Raw genomic sequence first — 18,206 nt, forward strand, 5'->3', positions numbered from 1 at the left:
AACAGAAGAAGTCATTGGCAAACCGAAAAAAAGACTCAAAATACCGATCTCTCACACATCATGTATCTCAGGAGGAGGTTGTAGCAGTCGCCGGTGTCACAAAACAGTATCCCGGACATCGGGAGAATCGGTGAGTTCGGCGCAAAACTTAGGTCTAACTGAACACACACAAGTCTAACCCACTCGCAAGGAACTCAGAGGAAGGATCTACCGGTAATGAGCGAAGGTGGGTTCTAAACAAATACTTTGGGCGGTTGAGGGAAAGGTTTGAGACGGTTACGATCATGTCCAGCGTGGGAAAAACGGGCTATGCCGAGGGGAAAACTCCACCACACACTACTACTTACCGACTATTGGGTAGTCGCTCATCAGGAAGCGAATGTCCTCGAGGGCGATCTTCCCATTATCGCCATCGTCAAACTCGACGTTCACGAAGCGTTTCTCCGGATCGGGTGAGGCGGGTTCAGCGGCAACACCCGGATACAGACAGCGGTACTGTTGGCTCCAGTACGCACACAGCCGTGTCCCGGGTATGATGTCATCCACGGATTTTGGCGCTACTTCCAATATCTGAAATGGCAACGGGAGAATAATGTTGAGATTCGCGCCACCGATCGTACTCGATCGCACCACTTACCGCATCGCGCAACACTTCCTCGCGGGACATAATGTGGGGCCGATTGCCACGCTCACCATCGAGCGTTACTGCGTAAATGTCCGGCGGTTGGACCGCGCTCAAACATCCAGCATAAAACAATCCACCCATGGCGGTGAGCACGCGCGTCTTGTCCTTCCCGAGATGCTCGCTGGTCAACAGACACCGCTGATCGATGCGTTTCTTTTCCGAGCTGCGGCGCTTGCGGTCCTTGCTGCGTGATTTCTTGCGCTTCATCGTCGGACCACCGACCAAGCTACCGTTGGTGGCCGCTCCTCCCGTTCCGACCAAATGATGCTGGGGCTTCATCAGCGGTGTCACGACGGCCGCTTTCACCGGGGAAACTTTCAGACCGACGAGCGAACCCACCTGATGGTGGTGATGGTGGTGGTGGTGGTGACCGACGGTAGCGTTCGTCTTCACCTTGTCGAAGATCGACGGTTTACCGCCGAAGATCGAGAAGGACGCATCCGACGGTTTGCTGTTTTCGTCCTCGAACGCAAACACTCCGCCGGCGGGCGACCGTATCTTGACCTGGGGCTTCAGCGAGCTGTCCGAAAGGTTGCTAGTGTCGTCGCTGGTCGTGCTCTCGAACTTGGACGAATGGATGGGCGATTTCTTGAACTTCGATTCACTGATGTGATGCTGCTGCTGCTGGTGCTGGTGCTGTTTGGGCAAACCCAACCCGACGGCCGCTCCGTTCGTACCGCTCTGATGCAGCACATGGCTCCAATGGTTGTGGTGTTGCTTCTCCACCTTCTGATGCTGTGCCGCATCCTTCACGCTGCTGTCCGTGACGCGTGTGTTCTTCGACGCGAGTATATACCCGACAAGACTCTTGGGCTTCTTCGCGACGATCGTCTCGGTCAGCGTCAGCTCGTCGTGCTTCTTGGGGATGCCTCCCTTGCGCTTCGAGTAAGACAACCGTTCCATGGAGCATGCATCGTCATCTTCCCGCTTACCGCTCGAATCCGTATCCGAGCTCAGCTTGGGCAGCTCCACGAACGTGGTAGAGTTGGACGAGGATGAAAAATTGGGTGATAGCGCAGGGATCGTACTAAACTTTGGCCCTCCCAATCCATGCCCGAGCACGGACCCCGGTACACCGCTGCCGGAACCGAACGTATTCAACATACCGCCAGCAGTCGTCACCGAACCGAATCCGCCGAAAAACGTCTTTCCCATCTCCGGGATGCGCACCATGCTGTTGTTGGCCAGCGGTTTCACCTTCGCCACCGTAGCCGTACTCATCTGTTCCAGCTCACGCTTTTTCTCCTCACACTGTCGCGTTATCCGCTCCAGGCGCTCCTTCATGTCCGACTCGATCACACTGAACAGTTCGTCCGCCGATGGCCACTGCGTGCGGCAGCATCGATGGTCCTTCTCATCACCATCCTTACAGCTGCACCGGTTCAGCTTCGCCTTGACCCGCGTTAGGCTCTCCTTAAGCTCCGCATCCAGATCGCCCTCCCCATCGGGGGACGTACCGCCCGCCGAGTTTTGCTTACGGCGCTTCTCCGCCCGCCGCTGCTCCTTATCGTGTTTCGATTTTTTGCTCGACTTTTTACCGTTCGAGTCTTTGGAATGTTTGTGGTGCTTTCGCTTGCGAGAATTGGCCTCCATGCCGCCGTGCGCACCGGCAGCGTTCAGAGTTGCCAGAGTGGCGGCGTGGCTGGAAATGCCGGCGCTCAGCAACTCCTGCTGGGTGATGGGTTTCCCGCAGGTGTTCGGTGGCGATGCGGGAGGCGATGCCGTACTGCTGGAGCTGCTGGTCGATGTGTAGCTGCTGCCGCTACTATTGCTGCTACCGGAGCTGCTTGATGTGGCCGTAGAATCTTTATTGAACATACCCTCCTCTTGGAAGCGTTGTTCTGCGAGGGCACACAGCAGATTCAGTCCACCCATCGGTTCGTCCGCGCGGAGGAACGCCTCCGGGACGGTCGGTGGAACCATGGCTGGTGCTAACTGGCACGACCCAGCGGATTGCTGCGGTAGCTGCTCCGGACAAAGAGGACCTGCTGGAGTAGCAGCTACGGATGGCACTAAACTGAGCGGAGGATCTGCTGGAAGCTGAGGTGAGATCGGTTCCTTCTTGATCAGCGATGATTTCTTTTGGAAAACTTCAATACTGTGGGACAGTAGCTCTAATCCGCTCAGATCCACCGGATGGTCCTGCTGTCGGGCTGGTCCCGTTGGGTCCTTTTCACTTCTGGACGTCGAAAAAGTGCCTCCCACAACAGTTGGAGCTTGTCCGGTAGGCGAATGGACTTCCAGTTTTGGCACCCGTCGCTGCTGTCCTCCACTGGGAGTCGCACCGACCGTTAGATTCTCCGGCTCATTTTGCACCGGACCCGGTGGCGTTGGTGGTGCACTTTTGTTGTTGGTCGGCTCCAGTTCCATGTCGACCTGATCACAGTTGGAAGTGTTCGTGGCGTTCAGCAAACCGGAGGTGGACATATCCGGCTCGATGGCGGAATCGCCACTACTGTTAATAAGCGTACTATGGCACAGAGGTTGTTCGCTTGCTAGCGCTTGGTAAGCCGACGCCAAGGTCGCTTCCGTGGACAAGATGGCTGCCGCCTCGGTGATGGTCGTTTCCGTATCCGTACCACCGGGTGGCTGCGTACTCTCGTCCTCACTCATGATGGGTGTATCCGTCTGTATGTTGGCGTCCTGTACCTCCGGTGGTTCGATTACATCCGGCACCGACACGGCCGCACCGTCGGTGGCGTCGGTCTGTGCGTGCATGGTGGATGTAGTGTCCGGTGGAGGCGTCAGACAGGTCGTAGCAGATACCGACGTAGCTACCAACGGTGGCGGAGCGCTGCTTACGTTTGCCGTTTGGCTCAATCCGCTCAGCAGGGCCGGAGTTACGGTCGTAGGCAGTGCCGACGGAGGTGGCGTTGGGTTTGCCACGGAAGTAGTGAGCGTTCCACCGGCAGACGATGACGCTTCCAGCAGCGTGTGCCCGGTGGAATGGGCCTTGGCAGGATGGTGTGGTGCGATGTGTATTAGGTTGGCCGGCTGGAATAGCAGATGCGGCGTAAGATCGCTGGTTGCCGGTAGTGCAAGATGAGAATGAGGTCCCGCTCCGCTCGCCAGTGAGTTCCCGGCCGATACAGTCGATGGGTTTGACTTATCCACATCATTCAACGCCCCGAACAGAGACGTCGCGAGATGGGCCGACCCGGCTGCATGGAGTCCCGCGCTGGTGGAGCAATCTTCGATCTTGATGAAGGTATGCGAAGCGGGAATCGGAAGCGGGATCGTGGGCTGACCGCAGGTACTGGCCGGTCCGGAGCTACTCGATCCCGTCCCGGTGGTTTGCGATTGCTTTCCGCTCGCGATGGACGACCGTTTGCCATTCGATTCGGACGTCAGCGCTAGGTAACGTGTACTGTGATGCGTTTGCGTGTGTTGCTGTAAGCGTAAGAGAGAGACACAGAGACGTTAGAGAAATGTGCCGAGAAATGAAACTGTGCCCGAGTGATCTCAAACCTGATGGAGCGTCGTGCTGGCCGTGCTCAGATAGTCCGAGCTTAGCATCTGCAACGGGGCCAACGGTGGCGGCTGGAGCTGCTGTGGCGGCAGTTGCGGCAGCAGCAGATGCGGGGACTGCAGTGATGCGGTCGATTGCGGATACGAGGGCCACACGACCGCTTGTTGGAATGGTTCTATACAAGAAATATAGATTTTATCTAGCAGGTTTGACGGATTGGCTGTGTTTTTGAGGGGAGGTGGGCAGAGGGTGGGATGTAGTATTTTGGTGTTGGTCGATTTCGTTTGATCAGATCATTTCGTGTAGTTTTATGGGTTTTTTTTGTTTTTGTTTCAATTTGTTATAACAGGCCCCCGCGCAGCAGATTACGGTTCAGAGAACGAACGTACGAACGATAATCGAAGAAACGAAGGTAGAAAAGAAAGAAAGAAAAAAAGAAAGAAAAATACATACTGGTAAGTAGAAGCGATACAAAGCGGGAATTAAATGATATTGATTCAAAATAAACGAGTCCAAAACAAACAAAAAATACAACACTGATTTGAGAGTCCTGCAAACCAAAGAGGTGTCCTGTGCTGCCCCCCAAAACTGCAATGCTACATTAAGTGCTACCTTGTACCATTTTAGTCCAATTACAAGCATGAACTCTTTCGAGCGTATTTAGTCAAATTTAAGACCCCACCAGAACAACTTTATCGCTAACCCCTCAACAACAAATAACGTAAGCAAAATGATGAAGCAGTTTAAAACAACTCTAAATTAATCAAATTCCCAGCAATTTTGTGTCTTACTGTAGTACCACTGTAGCGCCCAAAAAACGGTCTCGTGAAGCGATGGGAACACACTTACCGATTGTCGCCGCCGCTGGAAGGAACAGTATCTGGCCGGTGGTGGGATCACGCACCAGCTGGAACCCAACGGGCGGTGGTATCGGGGGCATTGGTAGCATCGATTCCATGGGGACGGGAGCTGAAACGATTGAGAAATGAACCGAAATTATTGACCAATAGTTGTCATAAATTATCTTTTCACGACCATCCCGGAATGCAACCCCACCTAGGGAACGGTCCACCGTAAAAATGGATTCCAAGGTTAGGTTGAGGTTTTTCGTTTGTTTGAATTTTTAAATAATTCCTCGCAATGCTGATCCGCGCGCGCTTAGGGATCGACCGATCGGATCGAACGTGTAAGGGAACGGAGGACAGACGGCTGTCCTCTCTGTTGCTGTAAGTTGTAATAAAAATGAGTGCCATAAATTCACCGCAGCAGCGGGTGTTCCTCCACTGCTGGCAATATAATTTCCCGTCCATCGTGCGCCCTTGTGTCACGATAAAGGACATTCGGACGGTTTATGGTATGATGGCGATGATGATGGGCACTTGTCTGACATACTTGGTACTAGCATCACTATGAGAAATGCTAGTCGAATGTGTCGTCCACGGATCACCGAAATGGGAAGTTTTTTTTTTGTTGATGATGACTTGTTTTATGAGTAGTATAAATTATAAATCATAAAATGGACAGGTTTAAATCGTTGAATACGAGTTGAAATGTTTTAGGTAAAGCGAGTTTTACCTTAACATCTTACTCAAGCAACATCAGAAGCGCATCGCACTGCAGGAAAACACTTTGTTCACAATTGTGAAACGAAACGATCCCAAATTTGGGATCGGATCGTATAAATCTCCACGATACCGAGCGATCGGAGCGGATCAAAAGATCCCTGATGGGGAATAGAGAGGGAGGATGGAATATTCAAAATAAAAATCGAAATAAAAGATAAAACCTACTATCAAGTAAATGTTTTTTAGCAAAAGGAACATTAATTTTCCACGTATGCAATGTTTGAGTTGCTGCGATAAATAAGAAGTTACAAAATAATAAAAACGTCGTGGTTATCTGGACACCTGGATGATCCTGAACAGTTAAACGTAACGGTGATCCCGGTTCATTTCAGCCCTCATGATTGGATTGGATCAGATTTTTCAGGCTTGGCTCGAATCAACCGATCTAGCAAGCAAAGACTACAGTAAAGAGTGTACGTGTGTATGCGGTAATTAATTTTAATTGTGTTGTGCTTATGATAAATAAAACAATAATTACAGTTTCTGTACTGGAAAATGTGCATCAAATAGAATAAAAAATGTTTCATGGTGTGTTTCTATTCACATCCGAAAACCAGCTGCTGTGATGGAAGGGCAGCCGTTGTGCGAGAGAGCGAACATTGCGAGAGAGAGAGCGAAGCACCCGCTCGGCCCTTTTCTCGTTTACTCCCTTCACACCCCGCTCGAAGGGCTCAACAATCATGCTATTCGGCCCGCTGTTCGGCCAATCCATTTCGTGTCAGCTTCGGCCTGGGCCGGGATTGGCCGAGCGTTCGCTCCGCCTATTTTGTGGCGTGTCTCGCATTTCTCTCCGTGACTGTTGTAGTGTTCCGTTGCACAGGGTTTCAAGTAAAATAAACACAATTTTCCCAATTTTTTAACTGCAATCTATACTTTTTCCGCTTGCTTTTGGAACTTCACGAATATCCTTAAGGATATCGTAAACAATCATTCAACACCGAGGATAATACAACGGATTAGATAGAAGCTTTGGGAAAAAAAACACATAACTGATACACACCAAGTGTGGAACAACATTGGGGCCGCCAAATAATTCATAACAGGTAAGCACACGGACAAAACAGGCATGCACCCGCGTTTTAGCTCAAGTGTTCGTCGCGTGTTGCAAATTTTTCGTGCCCACCACCCTGCACAACGCGTCTTTCGCTAATCATTGCACTAGAACGCGATGCGTGCACTATGGACCAAGCGACCGAAAGAGCGAGCGTGCTCTGCGCGCGTAATGAGCATGTGTTGTTTTTTGCCTCAATAAAATAAAATTAATAAAATCAGGTGCCGCCTGTGCTTAGAAAAACTGGAGCACAAAAGCGCACTACAAGCAACGGGTTTATTATCATGAAACGAGCCGCAGCCTATGCAAATAACAAGCATGCAAAACAAAACCAGGCGCAAAAAAAAAAAACGGCTAACCTTGCGTTTTGACGCTTTGCGTGAATATTGGCGTTTTATGCAAAATTAACTTCTGCCCACAACACACACACACACACACACACACGACTGTTGTGTTGTGCATCTGAATGTCGCCGAAACGGAACATGATTAGGGAGGAGTGCCTTCATAATTACATACTCACTCACTCAGTACGGAGTGCATCCACAAGCAGAGGGCGGCTGCTGATGCACGTGATGCACTTTCACGTTTGTTGGCGAGCGTTTTGGAGCAAGGGATCTTTCGGGGAAGTCTCGGAAATTGGTTCTGGTTGGAGCGTCTAACCGCAGCAACCGATTTTTAATTAGCGCGCCATCGACCACAACCCACTGCTGCACCTTTGCGTCACTGGGTGGGGGGGACATTTTTGCTGAGGTTTTTTGCCCTAAGTTCTCTCTCGGCTGCACTGGTGGAGCTGGAGAGCTGGGTGACTTTTGGACGTGTTAATGAGTCGCCTGTCTTTGGGTGCCTTGTGTGTATGCACCTTCGCAACAGTATGTGGCCATATGTCGTGTCTCCAAACCGATACAACACGGCAGAGCAAGTGGACCAACAAGACACACACACACACTCCCGATAGCACGCTGGAGTTGGGGGCCGCATCGAGTGCAGTACGCCCCTATCAACAGCATTTGGGCCCAAAGATTAGGGCCCCCAGAAAGGGTGCGCCGGATAGGAAGCGAGGGGAGAATGGCTGTGCAAATTCGATCTCGCCGCCGCTGAAGGTACTACTTTTCAGCGCGAAAATTAGCATATTCATTAGCTATCGCGTTCGGCGTTGCACATCATCCCCGCGACGTGGCGGGCAGATGAAGAAAAACTAGCCGCCCGTAGGGAGGCGCCATCAACGCTGACCAATGTGGCGCTGTGTGTACACGTGTGTTGCCCCGCTACTGATGATGATGCATTTCGGTGCATGTGTGCGTGCATAATGGATTTCGCTGTTGTTGCGCCCATGAGAGATCAAACTGACAGCAGAGTAGAACAAGAAAAAAACTTTGGTTTTTCTCCTCTTTAATTATTGTATCTTTCTTGCTAGTTCTTCTACATTGTTTTAAGCTGATTTGAAAAATTGAGTCTATTACCACATTTTATAGGAAGAGAAAAAAGAACAGCGCCATTCGTCCGCTTTGCTTGAAGGTGTTTTTTTTTTTGGCTGTATTTCTCTGCAGCAATGTGCATTTTCCCTTCAGTGAAATGATTCTGAAGAGCAAAACAAAAAAAAAATCGTTGCCGGTGCACCTTTTCCGCTACTCACTGTTTTAATGCCCATAATTACTATCGCATTGCTTCGGGTGGTAATAGTAAATGCCCTTTTTTTTTTGTTTGAGATTCTCTTCTCTTTGTGTTGAACCATAATTTAAAATTGTGAGACTGTTTTTTTTTAGACGTTTGAAAACAAAACAGCATCAATCCATGTCCATCATTACGCCGTGCACGTCATAACAGGGGCGGGGTGGGAGTGATATCTAGGCACAGTTTAGTTGGCATTTTACACATAAAACGTATACGAAGCAAAAAAAAAAGCCCACTACACACACCCGTTAGGTCATAAATCTACAGAGTCGCTTTTGCCTTTAGCAAAAGAAGACAAAAAAAAGGGAACTCGCTGTTACGCATGGTGCAAATAAGCTAAATAAAAAGAAACACACACTCACACAGCTGCAACACATCAACAACATTCTCACACACATTGTGCGAGACCCCTGGAGGAAGGTTGCTTTCTTGTTGTTTTTTTCTATCCTCAATAAAAATGTTATTTCCTTCGCTTGTTTTTTTTTTGTTTTGCTTTTCAATTTTCTGAATGCATTTTTTTAAGAGGCAATGCAATCGTACACACGCTGTTACACGCACACGTATGCGTCATCCCTTATCCTCTCTCTCTCTCTTTCTTGTACAGGGGGTGTATGAAGGGGGACAAGGAAGGTGCTTGGAATAAATTATTTATAGTAAAATAAAAATATTTCCAAAAAAATCATGTTCATATTTCATCGTGATGCACAACTCGATGCAGATGCAGTTTTGGCGGTGCAGGGGAGGGGTAGACGAGAAATGGGCCCCCTGAATGGCTGTCATTCATTTTTCCTTTATGTTTTACGTTTTATAACAGTAAGGCAATACAAGGAACGGATTTTGTGCGGCATGTTACATCATCGCTTTAGTAATGTCGAATAACCCAAGAGGGTAGTTTTGGGGTATTTTTGAACACCTTCAACATTATCATCCAAATGTATATCCATAGCGAATGGGTGGAAGATTTTCGGCACGGTTGCTTCGATTCGTGCAAACCAAAAAAAAAAACGTTTATGACTAAAAACGGAAATAATCTGGCGGCATTTTTTAAATGGAAAAAGTTTACGAAAAAAATTAAAAAAAAAAGACAAAATGGTTCTCCAAATTAATCTTTTGAATGCAGTATAATTGTAGTGTGAATGAACCGGAGCATAAAATGGCACCCCCGATATTCCTCGCCAATTGAATGCAAATAAAGCTCAGCATACCTTCGACATGAAAATAAGCCTGAAAGCCCTCCCAACCCCGCCATACAACCGCCGTGTGTGTGTGCGTACATGATAGTGCACTATGCATGGATAATTGAATTTTGTCTGTTGAATGCATTTGATTGATTCACATTCACATTTCGAGTTTCGATTCGCATAAAAAGGCAGCAGCAAAAAAATGGACTGTGTATTTTCTACTGCTTTCTGATGGAATCGATAAGACAGACCTCGCGTGGTGCCGCTGCTATGGCAGTATTCATCAGATCCATTTCGGATTTTTACGCACGACTAGTAGAATGCGGTGCGTTGTTTTTTCTTTATTTTGTTTTGCGTGATCGTGCACCCGAATGGTGATGGCCTCGAATTGGAATCGAACACGCACATCTCCTTGCAACACATATTGGAAACATCGCTCCATTCAACCCGGTTAATAAGAAGCTATTGAAGCCAAAGTGCATCTGTGGAGGTGCAGCAGAGCCCTGCGAGTTGTTGCCCCCCACCCCCTCTGGGTGCAATAAAATTAGTATGCGCGGGATTTTACTCCACGGGGCTTTGTTGAATTATTATTATTGTCTGTCTTTCCCTTCTCCCCCTTTCATCTCTATGCGCGCTGTGGCCCTCTGAAGCCGCACTGAAAAATACGATGGCGTGCCAATTTATGACAATATCATAGTTTCCTGCCATAAAACACCTGTGCACGCGCGCGCACCCGTGTGAGCTTTTTCGTCTTTTTTTTTTGTTTTTGTTGCGCAACGCGAAACGTATTGGATTCATTAGAATTCAATTCATAAATTTAAACCCTTATCGCTGGGTGGTGGACCCTTCCTACTGCACGACACCAACAAGACGACGACGACGACGGGTGTTACGCACGATCCGACGTTAAGTGAAGGTTTATCCCGACGACCCGGTCCTTGGTGGGGATTTTATTTTATCTTTGCAGTCAGTAGCGAACGTTCCACAAGCCACACACTCTTCGTGAGTTGTAGAAGACCGAAAGGGAAGGAAGTCAGGTCTCGGTACCGGGTGACACACGCGTGTGGGAAGGCAGGGGTAGCACGAGCAAGAAAACCGGATCTAATGGGATTTTTAATCGGAGCTTAGGAGCGAATACGCTTAGAACGGTTCTGAGTTTTTCCGTGCCGAAAAACTAAATTAGAAAAAAAGGCACTCCAAAAAAATAGGCACGCCACACACCAGGAGGAAGGGGACAAATTATCTCTCCCACACCGGGTAAGGTTGGCTTCTAGCGAAATACCATCAGATAGCAAGCACGGGATACACGGGAATTAGATACCAGCTTCTCTCCCGTTGGCTTAGGACAAAGTTTTGCATTTAGTGCACAATATCCATCGCGCACAACCATTTGGTGGCAGTGGTGGTGGTGGTGGTGGTGGGAAACATTCCACACACACACAACGTCTACTATGAATATTTCATTGGATAAATCACTAATTTATGCTGACTGCTTGCTGTTCCACGCTTCATGTGTGTGTATGTTGGTTTGTTTGCAGCGTGCGTTGGGCTTACAGCCGTAACGCGGGCAGGTTGGTGCATTAAGCAGGCAAACTCTACCCGCTGAGAGTAATGAAATGGGAACTCATTACCACCGGATTGTGCACCGGGTTTGATAGTGGAGTATTTATTGCCATGCATTAGGCACAAACAAATATATTGCTGTTGACAGTGTGGGACGAACGGAGCACGATTTCCACCATTCTGCTTACGGAATTTAAAAATTCAATTCTGCAAACAAATTATACAAACAAACAAGAGCTTTAAAAGTTCAAGTTGGAGTAATATATGAATTATTTTTAAATTGAACTGGAGTTTATAGGATTTTTTGAACTTTTATATAAAATTAATTGTGTAGAAACTTTAATATTCGTCATACGGACACACTGATTCACGAGGGAAAGCTTTGATCAGAATCACTAAAATCTGGATAAAGCTCGACAATGTGCATCCTCTTCAACATCAACGAATCTAAGCAAGCCTCCAACTATATTACTGGAAACCCCAAAAGCCCGAAAAAAAAGTGTGTGGGCTCTCTCTCTCTCTGGTCACAAATGATTGCTTCAGCTCTTGACAAACAACGCGAATAAAATCATAAAACCTCACAATATGAAGCAATGCCAATCAGACATAAAAATCTTCCAACAACCAATTTACCATCTTTCACCTCAAACAACATGGGGCGATTTCGTAACAGCAAAAAAAAAAAACAGCTCTCCACTACACCGCGCGCGTGTGACCCTCGCGGTTCCCCATTGTCGAATGAAATCGAAACGGACGAAAGATAGCATCATAAAAATTAGTGGCACTCGTCTTCGAAAATCGGACCTCCACTGTCCTCCCCCTGAAACAGTTTGGCAAAGTGTTCTCCCATTTAAAAACTAACTCGTTTAACGGCCGAACGCGCGACCACTTCGAAGGAATGGGAGGAAGAAAAAAAAATGTTAAAGAAAGGCGAGCTTTTACAGAACGCCCCACGGAGGCTCAACCGGTGGGGTGAGGTGGAACTATAACTTTTCCAGACAATTGTGCACCCGAATCAGATAAAGTTAGTGCTCTGAAAAAAACACCGCTCCAGCGGTATTGAGTTCCAGCGCTCTTTGAAGGCCGCCTTTTTGAAGGGCCCGCTGGGTTTTTTTTCTCTCTCTCTATCTCTTCTCCGTACAACAATCATTAGCCCATTCGATGGGAAACTATGGGTTGAGAATCGATCGACGTTTATGATCGTGTGCTTGGAGTGGTTCCAATTTTTACCCTTCCCCACTGGGCGGCAAGTAACGGATGGAGAATTGGAGTACGAGCAAAAAAAGCGAACCAGAAGAAGTACTCGGTGCTCGAAAATAGGCTTCTCTACTACAGCAGCCGGGGCCATTTCCGTGTCCGTTTCTGGCACATGGCCCCTTTTGTCCTTTTTATCGCGTAGTACCTACAATCCAATAAATGTCATCCCGGGCTATCCCTTTGTTGCATCGAGTGATGTAACTATTTTCGGTCCCTGCCTGGTGCCTGGTGCCTGGTGCCTGCTCTTTTTGGTTGGTCCGGTGACGTTTTCTATTTTATCTTTTAATCGAAAAACTGGTACTTTCATCAAATTTTATGCACCCGTCGGAATGGATGACTGTAGAACAGAGTTGTGCGGTCCATTAGTTGAGTTCCAACGTTTTGAGGAACGACCAGACGGAGACTGGGCGAGCACACATGTGCTTTTATTCAAACCCGTTTAATTGCATCGCTAAGCTGCAACAGGGAGGATCGAATTTCTCGAAGAAGCACTTTGCTTTCAGCACTGTCAAATAATTTGCAATCCTTCGGGTGCCTCCACATCGTGTCCTCTCCAATGGTCTAAAAGCACTGGGAGAGGACGACACACACATACGACGCACCACGATGCAATTAAATGCTAGGCTGTGTAAAGGCGATGGTAAGCATCCACAGCTTGCCGGTACTGCTGGTACTGCATGATCTGCCTCACAGAGCATCACGGCCCTGGCTCAGTGTAACTGCCTCCAATTACACTTAATTGGTTATTCTACGCCGGCCGATTCCTCCGCCCGGTCTATCGTCGGCCCACTTTGCGTGCGTGTTTTTGCTGGCCGCTCGGAAATCCCAGGCCCCCGCCGGATTAAAGACGTGGCGGGAAGACTGTTTGATGTTCTTGCCCGATGGATTGGATGTGGGGTATTATCGCGAACGTATCACACGGTATGGCACGTGCAGCAAAAGCCGATGATGGGAGCAAGCTTTATTGCCCGGGCCCGGTTCGTTGCTTAACGCGCGTCAATTTACTGATCCGTGTTGGGTGGTGCACCTGCACTGGTGATGAACGGGTTTTGTGTGTTTTTGCTTTTCGGTTTGGTCCTTTTCGGGAAGGATCACTTTATTGCTACTGGATGGGCGATTTTCGGGACGTTAACTGGTAGCAAACTGGTTGCTGGAAGTTGGTGCCTTTTAAAATGCAATGTAATGATGCCCTAAGTACCTGAAATGATCTAAAAAATCACTCATGAGGTCTGCTTTTAATTAAATTTTCATTGTCTTTATGTAATTCAACACACAAATATGTTTTTTAAATCTGTCTATAATAAAAATTTAGTAAACAATTTAAAATTCCCAATTATTGCTCTGAATGCCAACCAACAGCTGGCACACAAACTTCAAACGAAACTTCTTGACCACTTTGAGCAAAAAACGTGCCAAAGCAGCAGCAGCAGGGACACGACGCCATTTTAATTGGTGAAACCATTGACAACAATATTTCGAGAGTCCGAGGTCTTTTTGACCACCTCCCCAACTTCCACCAATACAACAGCCTCAGAACTTCAAGTGGACAAACTTTCACTAAAAGACGTGACTGGCTGGCAAATGTAAAGCCGTGCCCGCGTTAGGATGTGCTCTTTTTGCTTTACATCCTCACTACTTCTTCCTCCTCGGTTCCAAAAAATCCTCGGTTCCAATGTTAGAGACAATATTTTCCCGAATTCCCGGTTGTGGAATTAAACGCAGAAAAACGGACAGCCGTCTTGCCGCTTTTGGGGAACGGATTGCTGCAAAGCGGAGTACCATTTTTATTCGTACCAGAGGTCGAGCTTAGGAGTTGGGGATTCATCCCACTGTCCACCGGTGCTCCTATTGTCCACACGGTGGAATGTCTCCCGGACAACGGGAACAATCCAATAAAGGATTAATTTGCCCATCGTACGGGAACTTGTCGACGCGACGTCTCTCTTTTCACGATCACAACAGAACTCACCTCACCAAAACTCGGATGTCCAGCGCGAGAGAGTGTTGTAGTGGTGAAGTTGTGACAGTCCTTGTTTTTTTAGGGGTTTTCTCATCCCTGACGACCACCGTCGTGTTTTGTAAGTACCTTTTCATTTCCAGGGGCATTCAAATATTGCATTAAACGTTGGTGGCCTCCGGTGCTGTTTTTCGTCCATTTAGCGGAAAAATCTAATTTAAAACAAAACTCTCATCCCCCACCCCCCCAACGGTGGACAAATTCGCTAATCAATGTTTTATGGCATATTGATGAAACTTTATCCCAACCGGGCCCCGTTGGTGTAGTATGTGTTGCTATGGGACAGACCGGGGTACCGATATTATGATAGATAGGGACTAGTGGTCGATGGTAATTTGGCAAGTCGTGGTCGTTTGGCAGAGCAGCGAGTAACTCTGCCGATGGTATTCACATTATTTTTTTGCTCCTTTGTTTCACAGGACCGTAGTTTAAATAGGATGCTAAAGGAAGACCCCCAAAAGCCATTAACAATAACGCTCGGACTTTGGAGGAAAACGAGCTCTTTCCCTTGCTCGCTTTTTTGCCAATTACTGTCGGGATTACGGGAGAAGATGCCAAAATTTATTACCCAGTCAGCACACAATTAAGTTGACTTCATTTCGCCCCGAGTTATGATCATATCGGTGCCCACTTTTACCATATCTTAGAACCATAATTGAATGTTTTTTTTTTTCAAAAGGAAATTTGAAGCTGCCCGTACCGCTTTCGATTTGCTCTCAATCATCCATCCGTGCGACGACATAAACTATCGTTTTAATGTGTCGTTAAACACGTTTCGTGACATTACCAGGTGATAGCAGTCGATTAGAGGATTAATGAAGTAACGTCAACTGTGCAACAGCGCACCAGTTGTGCTCATTCGACAATCGCTCCTCTCGTGTGCTGCGCCCCGGAATACACTGCCCGGGACCGATAGAGCATCGAAACAAATCAATGTGACATTTATGATGTGGATAATTGTCTTCGATACGCAGGCCCGGTCCCGGGCTTTCCGTTTCGGTTGTCCATCGTCCATTCACACCGCCGCCGCCAGTTAAAAACCGGCTGTGTAATATGGCCACGGGTCCGACAGGGTGGGTTATGACAGGAGACGACGCTCATTCATTGCATCCGAACATGCATTCGGCATGCTTGCGAAACGGAACAGCAACAACAACCCGAGTGGGCAAACCGAGAGTGTTTGGGGATTGGCAAGTGTTATTTACCCTTTCTGCAGCGGGATAAGGAATCGAACAACCCCTCGCGATTTGCTCGTTAGCGAAGAAAATTGAAACACACAGCCGGATCGGTTCCTCGTGGACGATAATTTGATGGAACGGAGCACACTGTCGGTGCACCGCCGTTCGGGCTTCCCTCTTCAAGTGATTCTGGCTTAAATGGGTGAAAATTAATGAAATCTCGGTTGAGTGACAGCTTTGCATCGTTTCGATGGGTGCATATTGTTTTTCTCCCCCTTTTTTTTGCGTTCCCACCCCGGTGTCCCGGGTGCGGCGGATTCTTTTCATTCTCAATGTTCCGGACAGTGGGTGTAGATAACGGAGGTCGTCGTCGGGGACGACACGGTCGCACAACACAACAAGGGGACGCAACATTTGATGGCAAGTGAAATCTTATCAGCGTCAATCGATGCGACCCTATGGTGAACAAAAAAAAAGGAGGGATAATCATTTTGTGGTTTTGAGAAACGTATCCGTAACGCTGGGCGCCAGCAGAGTTTGTGTGTGAATGCAGCCAGTTGGTTAGTTGTTGTGCTGTGCTGTAAGCCGTTTCAATCATAGGAGTTCATACAGAAGATACCACAATGGAACACATTTATTTGTCACTCTTCTTGAAGTGAGGCTTCGTATTCACTCGTAAATGAAGAAATGGCGTGCACGATGTTGCCATGCACACGACCACATGCGATTGAATTCAACATATTTGTTATTGAAGTCCATGCAATGGCTTCTTTCCATACAACAACAGTCTAGCCGCATTTCATAAGAGCTGTTTATCAAACTTTCATGAAACCCTGTGCGTGGTTTATTGAGTTGTCCTTACCCCAAACTATATCTTTACATCTATCAAAAACTCGATCTCGATATTTGAATAATTTATTGCCACAAATGTTTAACCGGGTTGTTGGGTGCAAAACATTGTCTTACGAAGATTAAATTAATTATCGCTCTTTCGTTATTGTTAATACACGATGCAAAAGCCGGCTGTGTTCCGTTGTTGTGAAAGCATCATTTTCATTAACTTTAGATTACGTTTGCTCCCCCCACTCGTAATGCGCGTCGCATAATATTAAAATACAACGAAAAAAACCGTTGCGTGAGTCGAAAATTATGCGGGTTCTCACACATTCCGGGCAGCGGGGCGAAAAACCGGCCCCAGCAAACCGGCCAAACAAACCACGAATGATGTGAAATGATGACCATTTTTCTTAATGAAATAATGATACCGGCAGGTTTCGGTGACGTTAACGCCTCTTCCTCCGTTTCGTTCTCTATTGCTTCTCTGCTTCACATTCCACCACGATCAACATTCGAGTTGACGAATGGATCGTGCTATTGGAGTTTGGCAAGCAATAGAGAAAAACCCTTCACGAATTGCTAGCACGTAGTTTGCAATCATCACTAGCACGGACCATCCTCCACCGGCAGATTCTCATCTCAACGGCAACAAGTCAAGTAGTGCCGACTCTGATGATGTAATTAATTGCCGCCTTGAGATTAAATGTTGTGTTAAATATATGTTAATGTCATGTAGATTGGCAAGCGCCCGAAACTGGAAGCTTGCTGCCGAAATATTCTTACGTTGCCGATGGGGTGATGATGATCACCCCGAACCCCCCCGGCTGGCGGACAGGACGGGAAGAATGTTTCGTGCAATAAACTTCCAACCCGAAAGAAATCGAAACGAATCGAAAGGTTTCGCTGTCGTTCGGGCAACTATTTTTCAATCATCCTACACTGTTAACGTCATTTATTGCTGCCTGCGCGCCTGAGCATGGCATGGCCCAGCAAACATGCTAATGGACTAAACGAGTAATATTACCGCAAACTAGCACACACAGACGCACACTGGCGGTGCATTTAGCAAGGTAATGAAATCTTTGGATAATGTAAGAAGATTTAATGCAATGAGATCTCTAACCTACATCCAGTACTCCCACTGTCCATCAAACGGTGGTCATACATATTCATGGTACGCCTTTTCCGCCCGAGTGTGTGCGGCTGCTGCCGGGGCAATGCCATTTGCATTGCGGTGGAATTGAGAATTTAATTACAATTTTATTGTCCGCACGCTGTGCTGCATTTTTATTGCTCTTGGGTGCTTTTTTGCGTGACCAATTGCACACATACATAAAGACACGCGAACACACAAAAGGCACAGACACACGCTCAGACGGGCGCTAATATGTAAATCGCTAAAAGGTGTGAATAAGTCGTTTCCACACAGTGTGACGCGCAAATAAGACGATGTTATGCGAATAAGTTAAATATAATGTAAATAAAAATATAAATTAAAGTAAGTACAAGTAAGTAGTAGATTAAGTATAAATTAAAATACTTTAAAATAGCCTAACTGTAAGGAATGGCATAAAAAATGGCTTGAATTTAAAAGAGTTTTAAATTTTCCGGTTAAACCTCAATCCACTTTATGCAATTAATGATATTATTTGTTAAAAAATATTGGTTTA

The 18,206-nt window shown here is 47.2% G+C and overlaps 1 protein-coding gene across 1 annotated transcript in view; it reads right to left on the bottom strand.

Annotated features, from left to right (window-relative positions):
- The window catches only part of LOC128310693 (protein winged eye), a 63,902-nt gene that overhangs the window by 4,499 nt on the left and 41,197 nt on the right, over positions 1–18,206 (bottom strand). Inside the window, exons 7-10 of the mRNA XM_053047395.1 lie at positions 5,004–5,123; positions 4,154–4,374; positions 638–4,075; positions 348–570 (exon numbers count right to left, since the gene is read on the bottom strand). Of these exons, the coding sequence (XP_052903355.1) occupies positions 348–570; positions 638–4,075; positions 4,154–4,374; positions 5,004–5,123 (4,002 nt within the window). The remainder of the gene's footprint in view (positions 1–347; positions 571–637; positions 4,076–4,153; positions 4,375–5,003; positions 5,124–18,206) is intronic.

This window comes from Anopheles moucheti, chromosome 2, assembly GCF_943734755.1.
Source record: "Anopheles moucheti chromosome 2, idAnoMoucSN_F20_07, whole genome shotgun sequence".
NCBI classification, from domain to species: Eukaryota; Metazoa; Arthropoda; class Insecta; order Diptera; family Culicidae; genus Anopheles; species Anopheles moucheti.